Source organism: Myotis nattereri (assembly GCF_964212035.1).
Source record: "Myotis nattereri genome assembly, chromosome: 2".
Taxonomy (NCBI): domain Eukaryota; kingdom Metazoa; phylum Chordata; class Mammalia; order Chiroptera; family Vespertilionidae; genus Myotis; species Myotis nattereri.
The window spans coordinates 56,497,842-56,518,436 of NC_138076.1; the positions used below are offsets into that span (position 1 = coordinate 56,497,842).

The window sequence follows — 20,595 nt, forward strand, 5'->3', positions numbered from 1 at the left end:
GTAGTCTGCCTTTCAGGCTATCTCAGGTACTTAAATTTTTTTGTGTATAATAGTTGATTTGGTGTGGTTGTGACTTTTATTCTAAATTTTATTCAAAGTTGTTGAGCAAAGATTGTTTGGGAATTTTGTCTTACTATTTTATAAAACTGTAGTCTATAGACCATAACAATTATAAAAATCACAAAGGTCTTTCTCCAGATTTTTAGATGCTGACATATTAATCCTTTGAAAACAGGGTGGGAATAGAATAGATTTGGTGTTCAGTTTAGAGAAATGTAAACTGACAGTTACATTATTAGAAAGGCATTATTAAATTGAAAATTCACAACAAACCAGTTTTGAATCAAATTATAGCATTTAGATTCAATGTAGAAACTGAATTTTTTATTAACAGTAACTGCAATAAAACAATATAACACTGTGATATAGTATTAGTGATTTCTAGTAAACTGAAGCATGTTTAGCTTGATGTCTAGTTAGGTTAATGCTTAGTTGATTGTGTTTATTCAAGTTACCTAACATGCATAAGTATTGTTTCATGGTTTCTCATGCAGTAATACCAGATTGCCAGATATAAGTATATCTATAAATACTTAATGAGGTGGTTGTCACATTTCTTCATGCTTATTGTATCACAGATCTAAATATTTCTGTGCTCATTATAATTAAATGGGAAAATATTAATTTATCATAAATTATTTTGTCTGCATTTAAAAAACGTTGGTATAAGTAACTATATTGAAGTAAATTATGAAGAAAAAGTTTTTTAAAATCTCTCATGTAACATTGAAATAATATTTTTCCCCCTTGTTTTTTGTTTAGGTTATAACTTACTTCAAGTCTTTGCAAATAAATAGTAGTAGATCTATGAGAAGGTGACTTATGATAAGTAACAAATTACCCTGAAAATGAACTTAGTAGCACAGCAGACATTTATCATCTCACTAGAGGCATGGTGCACGAAATTTGTGCACAGAGGGGGAGGGGGTCCCCTCAACCCAGCCTGCACCCTCTGCAATCTCAGACTCCTCGGGGGCTGTCCGAATACTGGGATCAAGTCTAAAACGGCAGTCAGACATCCTTCTCGCAATCCAGGACCACTGGCTCCTAACCACTCACCTGCCTGCCTGTCTAATGCCCCCAGCTGCCCTCCCCTGCTGGCCTGGTCACCCCAGCTGCCCTCCTTTGCCAGCCTGATCTCACCCCTAACCCCCTGCCAGCCTGATCTTGCCCCTAACTGCCTTTGCCTTGGCCCCCACCACCATGGTTTTGTCCGGAAGGAAGTCGGACATCCGGAAGATGGCTGGTTGACCTAGTCTAATTAGCGTATTACTCTTTCATTATCATAGATAACATTTATCATTCCTTTAGGTCAGGCATTTAGGTACAGGTAGCTTAGTTCATCTCATCTTTATTGATTTTAATGCCACCATTATAAAATCTAAAATACTGTATATGTTTGGGTCTGTTTCCAGACTTTCTTGTCTGTTGTTAAAACAATATATCGAGTAACATATATTTAAGTTTCTCTTTATTGTGCTCTTCCAGTATTCTCTTAGCTATTATTTATCTACTTCTGAGAGGAAAAAGCCTTTTGATATTTTTATCATACCATACTAATTCTGGTAGTTTTTAATGTTTTGCAATTGTTTTTACGTTGTTTTAATTTATCTTTTTTGATAATAATAAAGACTACTGAGTTTTCAATACATAAATTAGTATATATTTGGAAGGATACTAAATAATGACTATACAAATTATGTAAAGTATAATAATGTAAAGCAGAACTTATATGTCTTTATTGCCTTCCATGAGCCAGGTTCTTTTTATGTTAATTCATGTCACTATTGATTATGCCGACTAAGTCCACTTGTAACTGGAATTTGTAGAATATGCAATTATTTATGGCTAAATTTCCTTCAACACTGTTTTTTTTCTTCAGCTGTGATGCAGATCCATCAGCCCTAGCAAAATATGTTCTTGCTTTGGTAAAAAAAGACAAAAGTGAAAAAGAATTAAAGGCATTATGTATTGATCAACTGGATGTATTTCTTCAAAAAGGTAAGACCTTTGGTTTAAGAATACTATTTTATTTTAATGTTATTTAAATAAGATTATCTAGCTGTTCTTGAAAGAAGTCTGAGGTGACCTCTGAAAATGGTTCGCTATTCACTTGACCAGAAGACCTCACAAAATCATGCAAATCAAGAGGTTCAGATCTTCATGTTCACTTTAAGAAGACTTGTGAAACTGTCCAGGCCATCAAGGGTATGCATATCTGAAAAGCCACCAGGTATCTGAAGGGAGTCACTTTACAGAAGCAGTGTGTGCCATTCCGTTGTTATAGTATTATAATTGGTAGGTGTGCCCAGGCCAAACAGTGTGCTGGACACAGGGTCGGTTGCCCGAAGAGTGCTGAATTTTGCTGCATATGCTTACAAATGCAGAGTAATGCTGAACTTAAGGGTTTAGATGTAGATTCTCTGGTCATTGAGCACATCCAAGTGAACAAAGCTCTCAAGATGTGGTGCAGAATTTACAGAGCTTATGGGTAGATTAACCAATACATTAGCTTTCCCTGCCACATTGAGATGATCCTTACTGAAAAAGAGCAGATTATTCCATCCCAGTCAGTGTGATTGAGCATCGATCCATGAACCAAGAGGTCACCAGTTTGATTCCATATTAGAGCACATGTCTGGTTGCTGGCTAGCTCCCCAGAAGGGTGTGTGCATGAGGCAGCTGATTGATGTCTCTCTGTCATTGATGTTTCTCTCTCTCTATCCCTCTCCCTTCCTTTCTCTCTAAGAAATCAATAAAAACATATTTAAAAAATTTTAAAAAAAAGCAGATTATTCCTAAACCAGAAGAACCAGAAGAGGAGGTTGCACAAAAGAAAACTATCCCAGAAGAAACTGAAGAAACAAAAACTTATGGTGTAGGAGTAAAATCAACATAAAGTAAACACTAATAAAAGTTTAAAAAAGAAAGTATCTGTAGTAGTAAGGGAACTCAGTAAGAGACAGGCTCTAATTGTAACGAAGATGAACAATCAATATTATTGCTGATTTATATCCACAGCTTATTACTGATTATATCCATAGCTTATTTATAAAGACTTTTTTTCTTATTACCATTCTTAAGCTTTTTCTTAAATCATGCTGACATTTTTTCTTTGAAGATTAAGAAAATGACTGTATGCTTGTTTATTTAAAGATAGTACTCCTTAGGGATCTACTTTGAATGTTGTCTAGCATAGTGCTGTTTAGCTTTTTCACTTGCCAACATCTAGATCAGTGGTTCTCAATCTTCCTAATGCAGTGACCCTTTAATACAGTTCCTCATGTTGTGGTGACCCCCAACCATAAAATTATTTTCGTTGCTACTTCATAACTGTATTTTGCTACTGTTATGAATCGTAATATAAATATCTGATATGCAGGATGTATTTTCATTGTTACAAATTGAACATAATTAAAGCATAGTGATTAATCACAAAACAATATGTAATTATATGTGTTTTCCGATGGATTAGGCGAACCCTGTGAAAGGGTCATTCGACCCCCAAAGTGGTCGCGACCCATAGGTTGAGAACCGGTGATCTAGATGATGGTAGTATTTGTGTTTGCGCACTGGTAGGGTACATGGAGACTGGTCATGGCTGGAAGTGACTGGCCCAGAAACTGGCTGTTCCAGCCCTCATCACCCTGAAAACTGAATATATTGGTGTTACCATGGGACTGTGCCATGGCACACTGGTTAGGAAGGTTTTAAGTGGAGAATAATATCTTAGCAAATGGCTTTTAATATGTGGGATTTTTTGGTTTGTTTTATTTTTAGAGACACAGATATTTGTGGAAAAACTTTTTGATGCTGTGAATACAAAGAGTTACCTACCTCCCCCAGAGCAGCCATCATCAGGAAACTTAAAGGTGGAATTTTTTCAGCACCAAGAAAAAGATATAAAAAAAGACGAGGTAAGAATTTGTGTTAAACCTTACATTTTCTTTGAAAACATATAAGGGATAATTAAATTGAGTTGTATTTTCTGTATCTGTGTCAGGAGCCTGCAAGACCACCCCCCGAGTTCAATGATTTCACTAGGAGCACTCACAGGACTTCGCATAAAATCATTCTCACAGTTATGATTTCTTACAGTGAAAGGATACAAAGCAAAATCAGCGAAGGGAAAACAGTGTATGGTACAAAGTCTAGGGGGATGCAGGCGCAAGCTTTCAGAGTTCTCTCCCAGTGGAGTCACCTAAGATGTGCTTAAGGAGTAGTGACAGTATGTGTGAACCAGGGAAGCTTGTTAAAGACTCAGTGTCCAGGACTCTTACTTAGGTTTGGCCACCTGGGTACCTTCTGCCTAGTATGTTCTAGATTCCTAGGAGGAAAGCAGGTGTTCGCCATGAACCATATTGCATACCCAGACAATTTAGGCATAACTGAGCTGTTATTATCAGGCAATGATGGGAACCCTCCAGAAATCAAAGTTCACAGATGCCAGCCAAGGATCTACCTTACATGCAGGCCTTTAACTTTTCTGCATAGCATCTTATAGCTATGGACTCTTATTACCTATGTTCTGTGAAAATAATTAGATTGACAGTAAATCTGTTTGTTTCTGTCCCACAAGCATTTTGTAAGGAACTATTTTTAAGGTAGTTAAATAAAATGACCTTCACAGGGCAATAGAAATGACCTCATAATTTAAGAGTTTTTATGGGGAAACTCCAGAGCAGCCATATTTTATACAAGATTACCATTTTTGTTTAATAATCATATAATAATTAAGATCTCTGCCGAAACCGGTTTGGCTCAGTGGATAGAGCGTCGGCCTGCGGACTGGGGGGTCCTGGGTTCGATTCCGGTCAAGGGCATGTACCTGGGTTGCCGACACATCCCCAGTAGGAGATGTGCAGGAGGCAGCTGATCGATGTTTCTCTCTCATCGATGTTTCCAGCTCTCTATCTCTCTCCCTTGCTCTCTGTAAAAAATCAATAAAATATATTTAAAAAAAAAAAAGATCTTCTCAATTTGATATATAAGGATTGTAATTCCAGCAAAAATAATTGACAATTAAAAGTTGGCTTTAACAGTCACTGCTTTGTGACCTTGAAAACATGACTTTTTCCAGCCATAGTTTACACAGCTGTGAAATGGAAATATTATGGGGTTATTGTGAGGTAGTTAAATAATATCTAGAAAGCACTCAGTATATATGTGGTACATAGTAGGTTTTTTAATAAATGGTAATTACTATTAGTATTGAGAGATTGTTGTGTGAAAGATGTGGTTGTGACTTTTGGGTTTTTTACCCCTCATAAACCTTTTTTCTTCTTCTTCAGATTATATAACTAAGACATGTTTATTATGCAATTACAAATATATATATATATATATATATATATATATATATACACACACACACATATATATACACACACACACATAATGTTACATAATAATTCTTAAATATATGTTTATGCCTCTATACCTAAACATATTTATACACATGTATTTGTACATAATTACGCAGACAGACACACATAAAACACCCTTGTTAAAGATATTTATCCCTTTAAGAACTGTCAGAATGTCAGATGGCAATCTAGATAAAAAATGCTATGGGTGTAGTAAAAGTTCACTGTTGATTATGTACTATGGGGTATGATGATCTGTCAATACAAATTACTCCCAAGTGTGCATTGAGGCAAATAGAAAGGAAAAAGTGTCTTAGAGTTTTATTTGTACCCAGTATTTTTGGTGGGGGAGGGTTGATATGGGTGGCAAGAGAATAAAAGTATTAATAAGGGGGGGGGGGAAGGGCAGACTGTTATAAAATTTTTAAGCAGTGTCAGAGTTTGGTCTGTTGATAGAATATCCATATTTAACTTATCATACAACTTGAGGCCTGGTGCACGAAATTGTGCACTCGTGACGGGGAAGGGGTCCCTCAGCCCAGCCTGCACCCTCTCACAGTCCGGGAGCCCCCAGGTGATGCCCAACTGACGCTTCCTGCAGGGAGCGGGCCTAAGCCAGCAGTCGAACATCCTTAGTGCTGCTGCAGAGGAGGGAGGCTCCCGCCACTTCCGCTGCATTCACCAGCCATGAGCCCGACTTCTCGCTCAGTGGCGCTCCCCCTGTGGGAGTGCACTGACCACCAGGGAGCAGCTCCTGCATTGAGCGTCTGCCCCATGGTGGTCAGTGCGTGTCATACTGACAGGTCATTCTGCTGTTGGGTCAATTTGCACATTATCCTTTTATTATATAGGATGGGGACACACTTGACAGTGAGAGGCTTTCACCCAAAGGGATGCTGGAGCAACTGGCATAAACTAGAACATGTTTATATTATCTGTAGACTACCTACATCAGAATATCTTAGGGTTCTTATAAAAATGCAAATCTTAATGCCTATCATATTTCTAGAAGCCACATGTTCAATATTTTCTGAATTTATCTTCTAAATCCTTTTCTTTCTAGTAACATCTATTAATGTGCTATGGAAACAGTGTTCTGGGCAGTACAGCATGGAAAATTCTGGCCTAAACAAAGTAGCATTGAACAAGGGAATGTTTTTCAGGGCTGCTTTCTATTAATTATATAATGTGAATGGAGGCCTTTTGTAGGAAAGAGGAATATATAGCTGCCATACTACCATGAGAAACTGAAGAACTATTTTATCTTGTATGTTATTTTCTCAAATGTTCTATTTTTTTATGACTTGGTTAGTTCTAATGTATGCTCATATATTCCCTAATGTGTTCAGTACCAGACCAATTCCACGAACCAAAACATGAGTGTATGTTGGACTTTTGAAAGAGGAATAAAGTTGGGTTTTTCAACTAATAATTTTTAAATGAGGACACTTGCTTAAAATTTTTTTTTGCTCCACTAATTATTATCTAAGATAAGCATTTATGAGTTTCTCTGGGTTCACTGTAACTTTCAGCATGCCGGTCTTTTGTGATTAAACTAAATGTATTTTGTTTAAATGGCAATTTTGCTTTTATATTTTATTATCAGTTAAGTCATTGAAATAGTAACATGGTAAGGAATGACTGTTGCTAAATCTTCTACACCTTTTATTTTTGGTATGTCAGATCATAAAAGAGGAAGAACGAGAGAAGAAGTTTTCCAGAAGGCTAAATCACAGTCCTCCCCAGTCAAGCTCCCGATACAGAGAAAATAGGTGATTAATTAATTGAACCATGTTTGGTGATTAGACATTGGTTATCTTTTACATAAAAGATACACAAAGCTGTAAAATCTTTTACACGGGGGCAAGTAATATCTATTTTGTTACTGGTTTAAGAAAGTGTAACTCAGTCCTTTTTTACCATTTATTAGTTATTCTTATTTTTATTCTTCAAATTCCAGTGAAATCTTGAGACCTTTTCTTGCCTGAAGTTTTGCTTTAATAAGAATTTGATTTTTTTAAATTAAATCTTTATTGTTCAGATTATTATATTGTTCCTCTTTTTTCCCTTCATAGCTACCCTCCACCCAGTTCCCACCCCACCTTCTGCACTGTCCTCATCCATAGGTGTATGATTTTTGTCCAGTCTCTTCCCGCACTCCCCACACCCCTTACCTCCTGAGAATTGTCAGTCCACTCCCTTTCTATGTCCCTGATTCTATTATATTCACCAGTTTATTCTGTTTATCTAATTATTTATCTTCTTAAAGGATACCTTTCAACATTTCATATAATACTGGTTTGGTGGTGATGAACTCCTTTAGCTTTTTCTTATCTGTGAAGCTCTTTATCTGACCTTCAATTCTGAATGATAGCTTTGCTGGATAAAGTAATCTTGGTTGTAGGTTCTTGCTATTCATCATTTTGAATATTTCTTGCCACTCCCTTCTGGCTTGCATAGTTTCTGTTGAGAAATCAGCTGACAGTCGTATGGGTACTCCCGTGTAGGTAACTAACTGTTTTTCTCTTGCTGCTTTTAAGATTCTCTCTTTGTCTTTTGCTCTTGGCATTTTAATTATGATGTGTCTTGGTGTGGTCCTCTTTGGATTCCTTTTGTTTGTGGTTCTCTGCGCATTCTGGACTTGTAAGTCTACTTCTTTCACCAGGTAGGGGAAGTTTTCTGTCATTATTTCTTCAAATAGGTTTTCAATATCTTGCTCTCTCTTCTTCTGGCACCCCCATAATTCAGATGTTGGTATGTTTGAAGTTGTCCCATAGGCTCCTTACACTATCTTCATATTTTTGGATTCTTTTTTCTTTTTGTTTTTCTGGTTGGGCGTTTTTTGTTTCTTCGTATTTCAAATCTTTGACTTGATTCTTGGGATCCTCTAGTCTGCTCTTGGGTCTCTGTATAATATTTTTTATTTCAGTCAGTGTATGCTTAATTTCTAGTTGGTCCTTTTTCATATTCTTGAGGGTCTTACTAAATTTATTAGCGGTTTCTAGAAAATTCTTGAAAAACCTTATAACCGTGGTTTTGAACTCTATATCCAGTAGTTTGCTTTCCTCCATTTCTGTTATTTGTGACCTGTTTCTTTGTCTCCACATTTTGGCTGCTTCCCTGTGTTGGTAGAGTGGCTTTCTGTGCTGTGTGTCCTATAGGGCCCAGTGGCTCAGCCTTCCCAATTACCTGAGGTGGACACTCTGGGTACACCCCTTTGTGGGCTTTGTGCACAGTCTTGTTGTAGTTAAGCCTTGATTGTTGTAGGTATCACTGGGAGGAATTGACCTCCAGGCCAATTGGCTGTGAGAATCAGCTGTGTCTCCAGTGGGAGAACTTCTGTGCTGGAGACACCCTTCTGGGGCAAGACTTGCTTCAGTGGGGCTTTGGTGCTCACTGAGTCTGCCCCCTGAGTGTGTCCCTTATGGACCTGAGGAGTTGTAATCTGGATGGTCCACTCTGACCACTGGGTACACTGGCTCTTGGATGTCTAAGGAGGTGCTAATTTAGCCTCTGCCTGAGGCTACCCAGCAGGAGCTATGGAGAGATCTGCAGATTCCTTTTCTTTGCAGTTTGGAGGTGCCCAGATGAGGCCCAGCTGTGAAGCAATGCAAGCTGCTGTGGGGCCTTGGGCCTTCTTTTTGGATGATCTGGGTCTCTGACCCAGCTGCAGTTTGTTAGGTAATTTTAGATTGCAAAGGGCCAGGTCATTCATATGCAAAAGCCTCTGCGCACAGCTTGGGTGGTGCGGGGTCTCAGGGAATCAACAGGGCAGAGCAAACAGCTATGGCTGATCCTCAGCCCTGCCCTAAGAAGCCCTAGGTCTCAGTGTTCCGCGGTAATCGCTGCAAGCACCTCTGAGAGAAAGCCGCCCTCGAGTTCTGCCCGATGCCAGACAGTCCAGTTTCTCCCCGTATGAGTCTGGGTCCCCAGAGACTCGCCCGGAACAGGAGTTCAGAGCCATGGGAGCTTGAGACTCCCTCCTGATTGAAAAAGACAGCCGTGTCCTCAGTTGCGAGCCCTTTCTGCGTGCGCCTCCGTACCTCTGCACTTTACTTCTGCACCTCCTCTGAGTCTCAGTGTGCTTTTCTCTTTCCTTCTAGTTGTAGAATTTCCACTCAGCCAGCCTTCCTGTGGTTCTGGGTGATGTCCATTTTGTCTTTTAGTTGTTTTTTTGAAGTAGTTGTGTGAGGCAGCAATTTCTGGTGTTTACCTATGCTGCCATCTTGGTTTTCCCTCAAGAATTTATGATTTTTTTTTCATTAAGGTTTCAAAGGCATTTAGAATGCAGTGCATGTGATACATGCCTATGAGATATGTGTTCATATGCATAAGTACATTTATGTATAGATATTATTTACTATAAGACATATGTATAGATAACCTAAATGTATATATGCCTTTTTGTGTAAGACTAAGAATTAAGACTTTTAGAGATTTTTCCTTAAAGGAACTTTAGAGTACTTGTTCTGCAGAACATGTTCAGTTTTGTATTGTTCGATTTATTTATTGTTTCATTTTCCTATGTTTGTATTCTGATGGTACAAAAATTATCATGATATTATTAGAATTAAATATAACTTTTGCATTTAGAGTTTTCCCTGTATCTACTTAAAAGTTATTTACATGAAAGTAAAGTGACCATATATTTCTTTAGAAGTCGTGATGAGAGGAAAAAAGATGATCGTTCTCGCAAAAGAGATTATGATCGAAACCCTCCTAGAAGAGATTCATACAGAGACCGGTACAATAGAAGACGAGGGCGGAGTCGCAGTTACAGCAGGAGTCGGAGTCGAAGTTGGAGTAAAGAGAGGCTTCGTGACAGGGATAGGGATAGAAGCAGGACCAGAAGCAGGAGCAGAACACGAAGCAGGGGTAAATCATATATGTGTATATTTTTGTTGGCATTCTCTTATTGGGAAAATACTTCTTAACTTAAGGACCATAAAGCTTGTTTTAATTATATATCAGTTATACTTCAGAACTATGAAAACATTTAAAAGTTTTCATTTCAGATGTGTGTAATTGCAAGACCATGTCATTTCCAACATGTATAATATTTCTTGCAATGTGCATTATTAAAAGGGAGATATTATGACCAATAAAACAAACATCTTTGAGTAAAACACCTTTACTTAAGCTTTGATATTAGCTACCCTTACAAACTTTATTGTACAGCCATCTTTATTTAGTGTAGGAAGTTATTTTGTAGCCTTTGTATAAGCCCTGCACTTCTCTGTTATTCTTCTTTTAGAGTTTTTCCCCTTTGATCTACGTATACTAGGCCTCTCTGCACATTGCTTCACTTAACGAATCTCCTTAATACCTATTCTTTTCCTTGGGACCGTATACAGCCCAGTTAATTTCTTTGTTTATGTTTAATATGAACTCCTTTTCCTCTGTTCATCCATTCTCATCGTCAAATGGTGTTCACTGTAAAAAGGCATGCTAAGATTTTTAGAAGGATGACAAATATTCATCGCAGAAAAAATAACCATAGTTTTATTATAATACATATTATGCTTTTTGGGGGGTAAGATTACAGTGAAGAAAAATTAAAAATCTCTTTTCTGTAAATAGAACTTCAAGAAATTTTAAACTCCTAAGTACAGCAAATTTATGTGTGGTTTTATAGTTTAGGTCAGCCGTGGGCAAACTATGGCCGCGGGCTGGATCTGGCCCGTTTGAAATGAATAAAACTAAAAAAAAAAAAAGAAAAAGACTGTACCCTTTTATATAATGATGTTTACTTTGAATTTATATTAGTTCACACAAACACTCCATCCATGCTTTTGTTCCGGCCCTCCGGTCCAGTTTAAGAACCCATTGTGGCCCTCGAGTCAAAAAGTTTGCCCACCCCTGGTTTAGGTCATATTGAAAAGAAATAGCTTTTCTTGGGCCATTGTGTATTCATTGTTTTCAAAAGAAAAAGAGGGTGTCTAAAATGTGGACAGTTTCTGTTTAGTGAAAATAGTACTATTTCTGCATCTGGGGCATAGTTTTTAAAACAAATAGTTTTATAAGTCATTTATATTTTGTTGCAGAAAGAGATCTGGTAAAACCCAAATATGACCTGGATAGAACAGATCCACTAGAAAACAATTATACTCCAGTTTCTTCGGTACCTAACATTTCATCTGGTCACTACCCTGTACCTACTTTGAGCAGCACCATAACAGTAATTGCTCCTACACATCATGGTAATAACACTACCGAAAGTTGGTCTGAGTTTCATGAAGACCAAGTGGACCATAACTCATATGTCAGACCACCAATGCCAAAAAAACGGTGTAGAGACTATGATGGTAAGTAGGCCTTTCAACTGTTTCATTACTTATTGAATTAATATATCCAACTGACTAAATTCTGTAAGTTTAGGTTACACACAGTTATTCAAAGACTTAACCTATTGGAAATAGTGGGAAATTAATATTAACCCTTTGTGGTCGTTTGTCTACTCTCAGCCACCACAGAAAGGAACCGTACGAATCTTAACTCTATTCATTCATGTATCAGTTTATAATTTCTCTGAAAGCTCTTAAGTGTCTAAGCGACCTTGTCACAAACCAAAACATTGCCCTGACAAATCGGAGATATCGAAACTCAATATAAACAAACGCGGTCGTTCACACTCGCCATGCAAAACACCGTGGCGAGTCAGTCGCCTTTTGAGAGTGAAGAAATCGACAAGCTTCGGAGATATTTTGCAGAATTTCAAATAAAGCTTTACAAATTGCGTTTAACTGTAATTAGGCATTCTCGCTTGTTAAGATATTTCAGAATAATACTCCAAAATGGCAAAAAGAAAGTTACCGAAAGAAGTGTACTGCGAATCTGAAAGTAACGATGAAGAGTTTTATTTTGGCACCTTGAATACTGACTCTGACGTAGAAAGTGATAACGTTTGTAGTGATTCTACTAGTAGTGACGTAGTTCCAAAAAAGAATTAATAAATCTTGTTTATCCTTCATAATCTTGCATGTTATGTATCACTGCTCTTTCAATGGAAATTAATTCCAACCAGTACGACACCCATGTCCAAATTTAATACGACCACAAAAGGTTAAGCACTCATGAATTTCTCAATATTATTGAAAACTTCATTAATCACTACTAACGATTGAATATCAATTTAAATATATTATTTGCATGTAAGTCTTAAGATACATTTGGAATTTATCCAACAAGACTAATATTTATAGAGTTACTTGTGAGGGAATCTGCTACTGAAACATTTTCTTCAAAGTTTATGTTTTTAAAAATGAACGGTTTATTGTCATGTTAAGTGGAACCAGAAATGTGAATATCACCTATTTAAGAATTTATAAATGAAGACTCTTAAGCTTTTATTGTAAAAGTTTTACAAACTTATGAAAGCTATAGTTGCAGTGTTTATAAAATTATATGTGAGATTTAAATATAGGAAGTGTTTCTAATAACAAATATATATATATGTGTGTGTGTATATATACACATACACACACACTAATAAAAGAGAAAAATGCTAATTGGCGTACGGCGATACCGTTTTCATTGGCTAATCAGGGCTATATGCAAATTAACTGCCAACTAAGATTGGCAGGCAGTTAACTGCCAACTAAGATTGGCAGTTAACTGCCAACAAGATGGCGGCTAATTTGCATATGTAGGCACAATGCAGGGAGGCAAAAGGGAAAGCAGGAAGAAGCCCCCTGCCACGGACAGTGATCGGAAACCCAGGGGGGAGCTAAGAGCTGGGGGCCATAATCGGAGAATCAGGCGCCTTTGCCGCCCTGGCCAGTGATAGCAGGAAGTAGGGGTGGAGCCAGCGATGGGAGCTGCACATGGTCGAAGCTGGCAGTCCCAGGAGCTAGGGGTCCCTTGCCTGGGCCTAAAGCGAAGCCCACGATCGCCGCGCCCCCCGCTGCCACTGCAGGTCCCCGCTGCCTGGGCCGGACGCCTAGGCCAGAGGCGTTAGGCCTGGGCAGGGGCAGAGCCTGCAACCGCGGGGAGCTGGGGGTCCCCTGCCCAGGCCTGACACCTCTGCCGGAGGCCTCAGGCCTGGTCAAGGGGCCGATCTGGTGATTGGTGATCGGAGGGTGATGAGGGTCAACTCCTCTGGCCGAGGCATCAGGCCTGGGTGGGGGGCGGAGCCGGGGATTGGGGGGATATGATGGTCCCCTTGCCCAGGCCTGAAGCCTGGGTCAGAGGCGTCAGGCTTGGGCGGGGGGTGGAGCAAGCGATCAGAGGGAGATGGGGGTCCCCTGCCCAGGCATGATTCCTGGGCCAGAGGCCTCAGGCCTGGGCGGGGGCCAGAGCCAGTGATCGGGGGGAGATGGGGTCCCCTGTCCAAGCCTGACACCTCTGGCAGAGGCGTCAGGCCTGGGCAAGGGGCCGATCAGGCAATCGGAGGGTGATGGGGGTCAACGCCTGAGGGCTCCCAGTATGTGAGAGGGGGCAGGCTGGGCTGAGGGACACCCCCCCCCCCCACACACACACACCCAGTGCACGAATTTCGTGCACTGGGCCCCTAGTGTATATATATATGTTTTATACCATCTTACTAGTTAGGTATACTCTAATTTGGTGATGTATTTTCTAGTGTATGGGTTATCTTTATTATGACTTATATTTAAATTACTGGAATTAGTAAGGTAGCTCTTGTGATATGGTTAATTACAATTGCCCTATATTAAAAAATATTTCTGTTTTTAAATATCTTACTTTTGTTAACTCAGAGAAAATTTTAATGTCCAGCACTTTTCATATTTCTCTTTTTCCTCACAGAAAAGGGTTTCTGCATGAGAGGAGACATGTGCCCTTTTGATCATGGAAGTGACCCCGTAGTTGTAGAAGATGTGAATCTTCCTGGTATGCTGCCTTTCCCAGCACAGCCTCCTGTTGTTGAAGGACCACCTCCTCCTGGACTCCCCCCACCCCCACCAATTCTTACACCCCCACCTGTGAATCTGAGACCCCCAGTGCCACCACCAGGCCCATTACCACCCAGTCTACCACCTGTCACAGGTAAGTAAATATGTTTGTTTGCCTCTACTTATTATCTGTCCATTTGGAGTCTTTTTAAAAAGTTAATAGTTTGATGCTTGCTTTTATTAAAAGTATCTAAAGTAATTTTGTAGATGCTGGAAACTAAGAGCAAGATATCCCCATTTAGACTATACCCCTACTTTACTTGACTATGCCAAACCTATGATTTACTATGGTTTGGAGTAGCTCTGAATTATGCACAATCTCTGATAATTTCCAGCTGCCTGTAATATTTTATAGCTTAAGAGAAACCTGTTTTAGAAACATTGAAAGGCTATTTACCCTAGAAAACTAAAATAGTTATAAAAGCTTGATGTTTGTTGATATTATAGTTTGATGAATGAGAATATCATGTTTGGATATACAAATAACTTATTTTATTTGTTTGCTTTCAGATGATATTTCTTATTCTTTGGTTTTGACAGGACCACCACCACCACTTCCTCCTCTGCAGCCATCTGGCATGGATGCTCCCCCAAACTCTGCAACCAGTTCTGTTCCTACTGTAGTAACAACAGGCATTCATCACCAGCCTCCTCCTGCTCCACCTTCTCTTTTTACTGCAGGTGCAGTTTTGGCCCTCTCTATATTTATGAATATAGCTTTAGATGAGGAATTTTAAAATGTTTATAAAGTGAATTACTCTAGCAGGTCTATTTTTCTCACTACAATTATATAGAATAAAAATGTAGACATGGTGAATGTACATTAAATGTAAGTCTTCAGTTATGTTTTTTAAAACGGTTACATTTTCTTTTAAATAACTTATTTTTATAAAACTAAATTTTCTTTTTAATGCATATAAAATATGTTAGCTTTGTATTAGTAACATATTATAGTTTACTTTTTCTATTACCAATATAGAAAATTATAAAATGGAGTTTTACAATTGTTTTTTAATTACAGTTTTTGTATTACCAGATACATATGACACAGATGGCTATAATCCTGAGGCCCCAAGCATAACAAACACTTCCAGACCTATGTATAGACACAGAGTGCATGCACAAAGGCCTAACTTGATAGGATTGACATCAGGGGATATGGATTTGCCACCCAGAGGTACTATGATTAATCTTTTCTTATAGTTTTTATAATATCAAGCGTGACAAACATTTATAAAGAACAGTTGGTCCTGTATTTATAGGTTGAGTAAAGGATAGTGTTTATGTTTGTTTCTTCAATCCTTTGGTCTCTCATGAGAGAAAAGGTAATAATGTATTTCTCTATTTATGGTGTTTCCAAGAGGAAAGAAATTTTAGAAAAGTACATGTTTTCTTATGTAGCTTTTGTTGGGTATTTTCTATCATTTGCAGTCTTAATAGATTTATTTACACTCTTTAGAGTAATGCTTTAATTCCTAAAGATAGATTCTGTCATAGTTAATGAAATTAGCTGTACAAATTATGCTTGATGTGTATTTTACTTTTGATGTTAGAATTTGAAATTCGTTTGCTTATAGTATTTTAAAAATATATTTTATTGATTTTTTACAGAGAGGAAGGGAGAGAGATAGAGAGTTAGAAACATCGATGAGAGAGAAACATCGGTCAGCTGCCTCCTGCACATGTCCCACCGGGGATGTGCTCGCAAACCAGGTACATGCCCTTGACCGGAATCGAACCTGGGACCTTTCAGTCCGCAGGCCGACGCTCTATCCACTGAGCCAAACCGGTTTCGGCAGCTTATAATATTTTAAGCAAAAGGAATTATGTTTCAGGAAGCGACTAATTAGCTTTTACATTTTTCTTAGAGGTGACAGATTTTTTGATAAAAGTTCGAAATGGGAGAAGATAGAGTTTAGACTGATACAGTCACAAACTGAGGCAGCAAGACTCCTATTCTAGAGGTACAACTGGATATGGAGAGTCAGAGGAGGTGTAGAGCTTACATTAATTTGAAAGATTTGCTACAGATAATTGATATAGGGAAGTGAGGGATTGTTAGACATAATAAAAAATATTGTGTACGCCAAGAAGTGTCTTTTTCCCTATTTCAACTAGTTTTTAGATGCCATTTTCTTTCCAGTTTTTCCCCAATGTCTTTTTTTCTAGTATGTCATGTCTCATCAAGCGTGAATAAAACTCGAACTTAATTAACAGTCAGTAACTATTGTGGTTTAGTAAAGTTGTGATTACTTATACTTTGATTTATTTTGTTGTTGTTATTTATTGAAAACTCTCAGATCCTGAGCATCTAGATACCTTGAGTATTCAAAGACCTTTTTGTGATGAAGATGTGAAGATCATTTTAATTTATACCCAATTTAATTTGCGATCACAGGACATTTCATGTGGATGCCCACCTTTTAAATTCTTCTTGCAGCATTCTAATAACTCTCATTAACAACAACAGCAGTAAAAAAGATTATTTTCTTATGAAAAAAAATTTTTTTTAACAGTTTCTTATAACTGAAAAGTAGCCACTTGTGGCTGTTTATCCTCCAAGTCTCTTCTACCTAGCCAGTTCAGAGAAAACTTCTTTAGGTCACTATTTAGTACTTATTTTCTTTTTATCATGTACATATTCCTTGCTCTTGCTAGACCTCCAACATCAGGTCATCTCTTATCTTGCTCTTTTGGAGTGGCATAACTATACGCTGCTACAGATCAGTATTTATTAGACCCATTCCAGTGCCAGGTCAATTTTTTGTTGGTGATGAGAGAAGGAAGAGGAATCAAACCTCTTACATATAAATCTTAATCATATAGAAGTAGGAGTGGTGGTAATTTCAGCTCCACATGCATGTAAGTTACATGAATGGACCTATTGCGAGACAAGTGTCTGGTGTGCCTAGGAATTTGAACGCCTTTTCTCATGGAATCATACGTAGTAACTGCTTTAATACTGTTCTTTAGAAACATTATGTGCTATTTCTGTGAGCTGGTTTAGGAATATACTCTTTATTAATAACACTTTTTTTATGCGTCAAAACTGATTTACCAACCCATTTATATTGAGTGTTACCTATACTTCTGTTTCCTTTTTTGGTCCCCGTCCCCCAAAATGTTTTCATCTGTTGCCTGTTTGGTTTGAAACTTAATGTCCTGGATTGTGATAGATACTTAAAAGCCTATGATACTGTTAATTATATAATTATTATATATTTCTAATAGCCTATAGATGGCCTTAATTTAAATTTGTCTTAGACTATTATGTGATAATCATATTTTAATGCTTCATACTTTAAATTTACAAATGAAAATAATGTAGGTCCTTTGATGCCTTGGAATTCCGAATATTAATGTAACTTGGAGGCTTTGATAATTGTCCTTCCCATATTTCTAAGGAGGTGGGAAATTTGATAGATGCTACTTGATTGAATATATGTAGGACTTGATTGAATATAGGTAGGAAGAAGGACTAAGTTTCCATTTGCTGTCAACAAAACCAGTGCTGAAAATTTTAAGCAAAAAAATAATTTATTAAAATGGATATTGGGGGGAAACCACAATACATTTAGGTAATACGCACATTTGGTAATTGTATACCCAGAGGAACTTGCTTCTTTTTTTAACTCTCTTTTTAAAATAAATAACAAAAATATGAGTGAGAGAATACAGATGAATTAGAGCAAACACATCACAAATACTGAGGAAAAACACATTACTGCCTCTTAGTGAACCTTTAGGTAAATAACATATTAAAGAAAAAAGGATATTGGATAGCTCAAAGACCTCTCCAAAAGAGCCAGTGAACCAGGCTTGTGAGGCAGGAATAAGGCCAAAAATCCCATTGCAGAACTGATCCTGCAAAGATAAACTGGGCAAAGAAATTGCGGCTTGCACTGTGAACATCACCCATGCTAAATACTGGATATTTCTACCTAATCTGCTGTAGACATGTAGGCTAAGTCAAAGGTAGCCAGTGAAAGGATCTAGATAAAGTGTATACACTCTAAAATACTTTTTAGAACCTGGAAAAATTTTGCGACTGGGAGAGAAGGGAGTAAGGGATGTGGAGGGATATAAGAGGCCAATTAAAGGGATTTGAAGAATTCTAGAGAAGAGATGATAGTTGCTGGACTATGGTAGTAACAGTGGGAAGTGAAAGATTTAAGGTTAGTGGAAAGGGTTGACGACACATGTAACTTATTGGACTTAGAATGGGATTAATGGAGAAGGTGAAAAAGACACCAGGTTTCTGCTCTGGAAATTGGGCAGATGAAAAAAGCATGTAGAACAATCTTCTGTGTCTTTAGTAATAGAAGCAAAGAAAGATGGAAGGAGGCATGCCCAAGTCTGCGAGCCTGACTGACATACTAGTAGGTTCCAAATACACTCCCCTTCCTTCTTGAGAATCACTACATTGATGAATGAAGCCATGGCCGTAGATAAGATGTTTTAGGGAGGTTGTGTAGAGTGAGATTTGAAAGTCCTAGTAAATAACCTGGAGGATGCCTACACTGAAACAGTGGACAAAGAAAGAGGAGCTTACATAAGGCACTGAGAAAATGAATCCAAAAAGGCAGAGAAGAAAGCAGAAAGTGTGGAGACATGAAAATCAAGGGAGAAGAATAAGAAGGAGGGGAAGATGATGAGAAGAATTAAATGCTCTCAAGAGGTCAAGTAAGAGAAAGATTGGAATGAATTCATAAGCTTAAGCAACAAGTGAGGACAGCGATTTTAGCAAGAGCAAGTTAAGTGCAATAATGGAAGCAGCTGCCAGTTTTCAGAGAATTAGTGAATGCCTGGGTTGTAAGGAAGCAAACTTAGCTAGTGTAGACAGCTCCTCGGAAATAGCTGTTAGGATAAGGAGTGAGAGAATGCTGGAGCTGGAGGGGAAAGTGGTCTCAAGAGGTTTCTTTTTAAAATGGAATAATGTTGATGGGAGACATCAATATGGAGTTTCCTCAAAAGATTAAATATGGACCTGCCTTCTGACACAGTGATTGTACTTCTGGGGATTTATTTGAAGAAATCCCAAAACACTGATTCTCTAGGGATTTATCTGGAGAAATCCCAACACACTAATTCAAAAGAATATATGCACCCTTATGTTCATTGCAGTATTTATAATGGCCAAACTATGGAAGAAACCCAAGTGCCCATCAGTAGACAACTGGATAAAAAAAGCTGTGGTTCATATATACAATGAAATATTAAAAAAGAATGAAATCTGCCGAAACCGGTTTGGCTCAGTGGATAGAGCGTCGGCCTGCGGACTGAGGGGTCCCAGGTTCGATTCCGGTCAAAGGGCATGTACCTGGGCTGCGGGCACATCCCCAGTGGGAGATGTGCAGGAGGCGGCTGATCGATGTTTCTCTCCCATCGATGTTTCTAACTCTCTATCTCTCTCCCTTCCTCTCTGTAAAAAATCAATAAAATATATTTAAAAAAAAAAAAAAAGAATGAAATCTTAAACAATTTGCGACAGCATGGATGGACCTAGCTGTTCTGCTGCTCAGTAAAATAAGTCAGTCAGAGAAAGGCAAATACCATATTATTTCACTTATACGTGAAATTGGGAAGAACAAAATAAATGAACAAACAAAACTGAAACAGACTCAGATAGAACTGGTGGTTTCAGAGGGGAGGGCAGGTTGTGGCACTGGTCGAAAGAGGTGAAGGGACTAAAGCACGAATTAGTGGCTACAAAATAGTCACAGGAAGTAAGTAAATCATAGGAAATATAGTCAATAATATTGTGATAACAATGTATGGTGCCAGTTGGGGTACTGGAAATATCGAGGGAACACTATGTAAAGAATATGGTTGTCTAACTAAGCTAAACACCCAAAATCACTATGTATATAAAAAAATGTCGATGGGAAGTGTCAGTTTAGAGGGAGAGGTTGGAGATGGAAGAAAGCAGCAGAGTTCTGGGCACTTATATTGGTAGTTCTCTATATAGGATAAATCAGTGGTAGGAGAATCTAGAAGCATAAGCTCAGGACAGTAGACTAGGTGAAAAGTAATGCAAGTTTGTATCAAGGTTTTCTCAGTGGGAATTGAGAGGAAATACATGCAAGGTGAATTGATGTGGGCAGAGTTAGAAATCAAATATGATTTGGGATATGGTAGTTTCATTAATTTAAATGTTTAATATTTAAAAAGTACATTGATATGAAGGTAATTTATGTTTTGTACATAGTTTTAGGATACCCATGGGATTTCCAGAAGAAGATGGCCAGAGAAAACCC

General features: G+C 38.1%; 1 protein-coding gene and 1 pseudogene across 2 annotated transcripts in view; both read left to right on the forward strand.

Annotated features, from left to right (window-relative positions):
- Positions 1 to 20,595, forward strand: part of RBM26 (RNA binding motif protein 26) — an 89,157-nt gene that overhangs the window by 25,871 nt on the left and 42,691 nt on the right. The window contains exons 2-9 of the mRNA XM_081083773.1: positions 1,943 to 2,061; positions 3,841 to 3,977; positions 7,110 to 7,198; positions 10,084 to 10,301; positions 11,471 to 11,731; positions 14,193 to 14,432; positions 14,849 to 15,019; positions 15,360 to 15,515. Coding sequence (XP_080939899.1) covers positions 1,943 to 2,061; positions 3,841 to 3,977; positions 7,110 to 7,198; positions 10,084 to 10,301; positions 11,471 to 11,731; positions 14,193 to 14,432; positions 14,849 to 15,019; positions 15,360 to 15,515 — 1,391 coding nt within the window. The remainder of the gene's footprint in view (positions 1 to 1,942; positions 2,062 to 3,840; positions 3,978 to 7,109; positions 7,199 to 10,083; positions 10,302 to 11,470; positions 11,732 to 14,192; positions 14,433 to 14,848; positions 15,020 to 15,359; positions 15,516 to 20,595) is intronic.
- On the forward strand, positions 2,158 to 2,942 carry LOC308511654 (large ribosomal subunit protein uL22-like; annotated as a pseudogene). The gene is made up of 2 exons: positions 2,158 to 2,633; positions 2,852 to 2,942. The product of its transcript is annotated as a large ribosomal subunit protein uL22-like (transcript).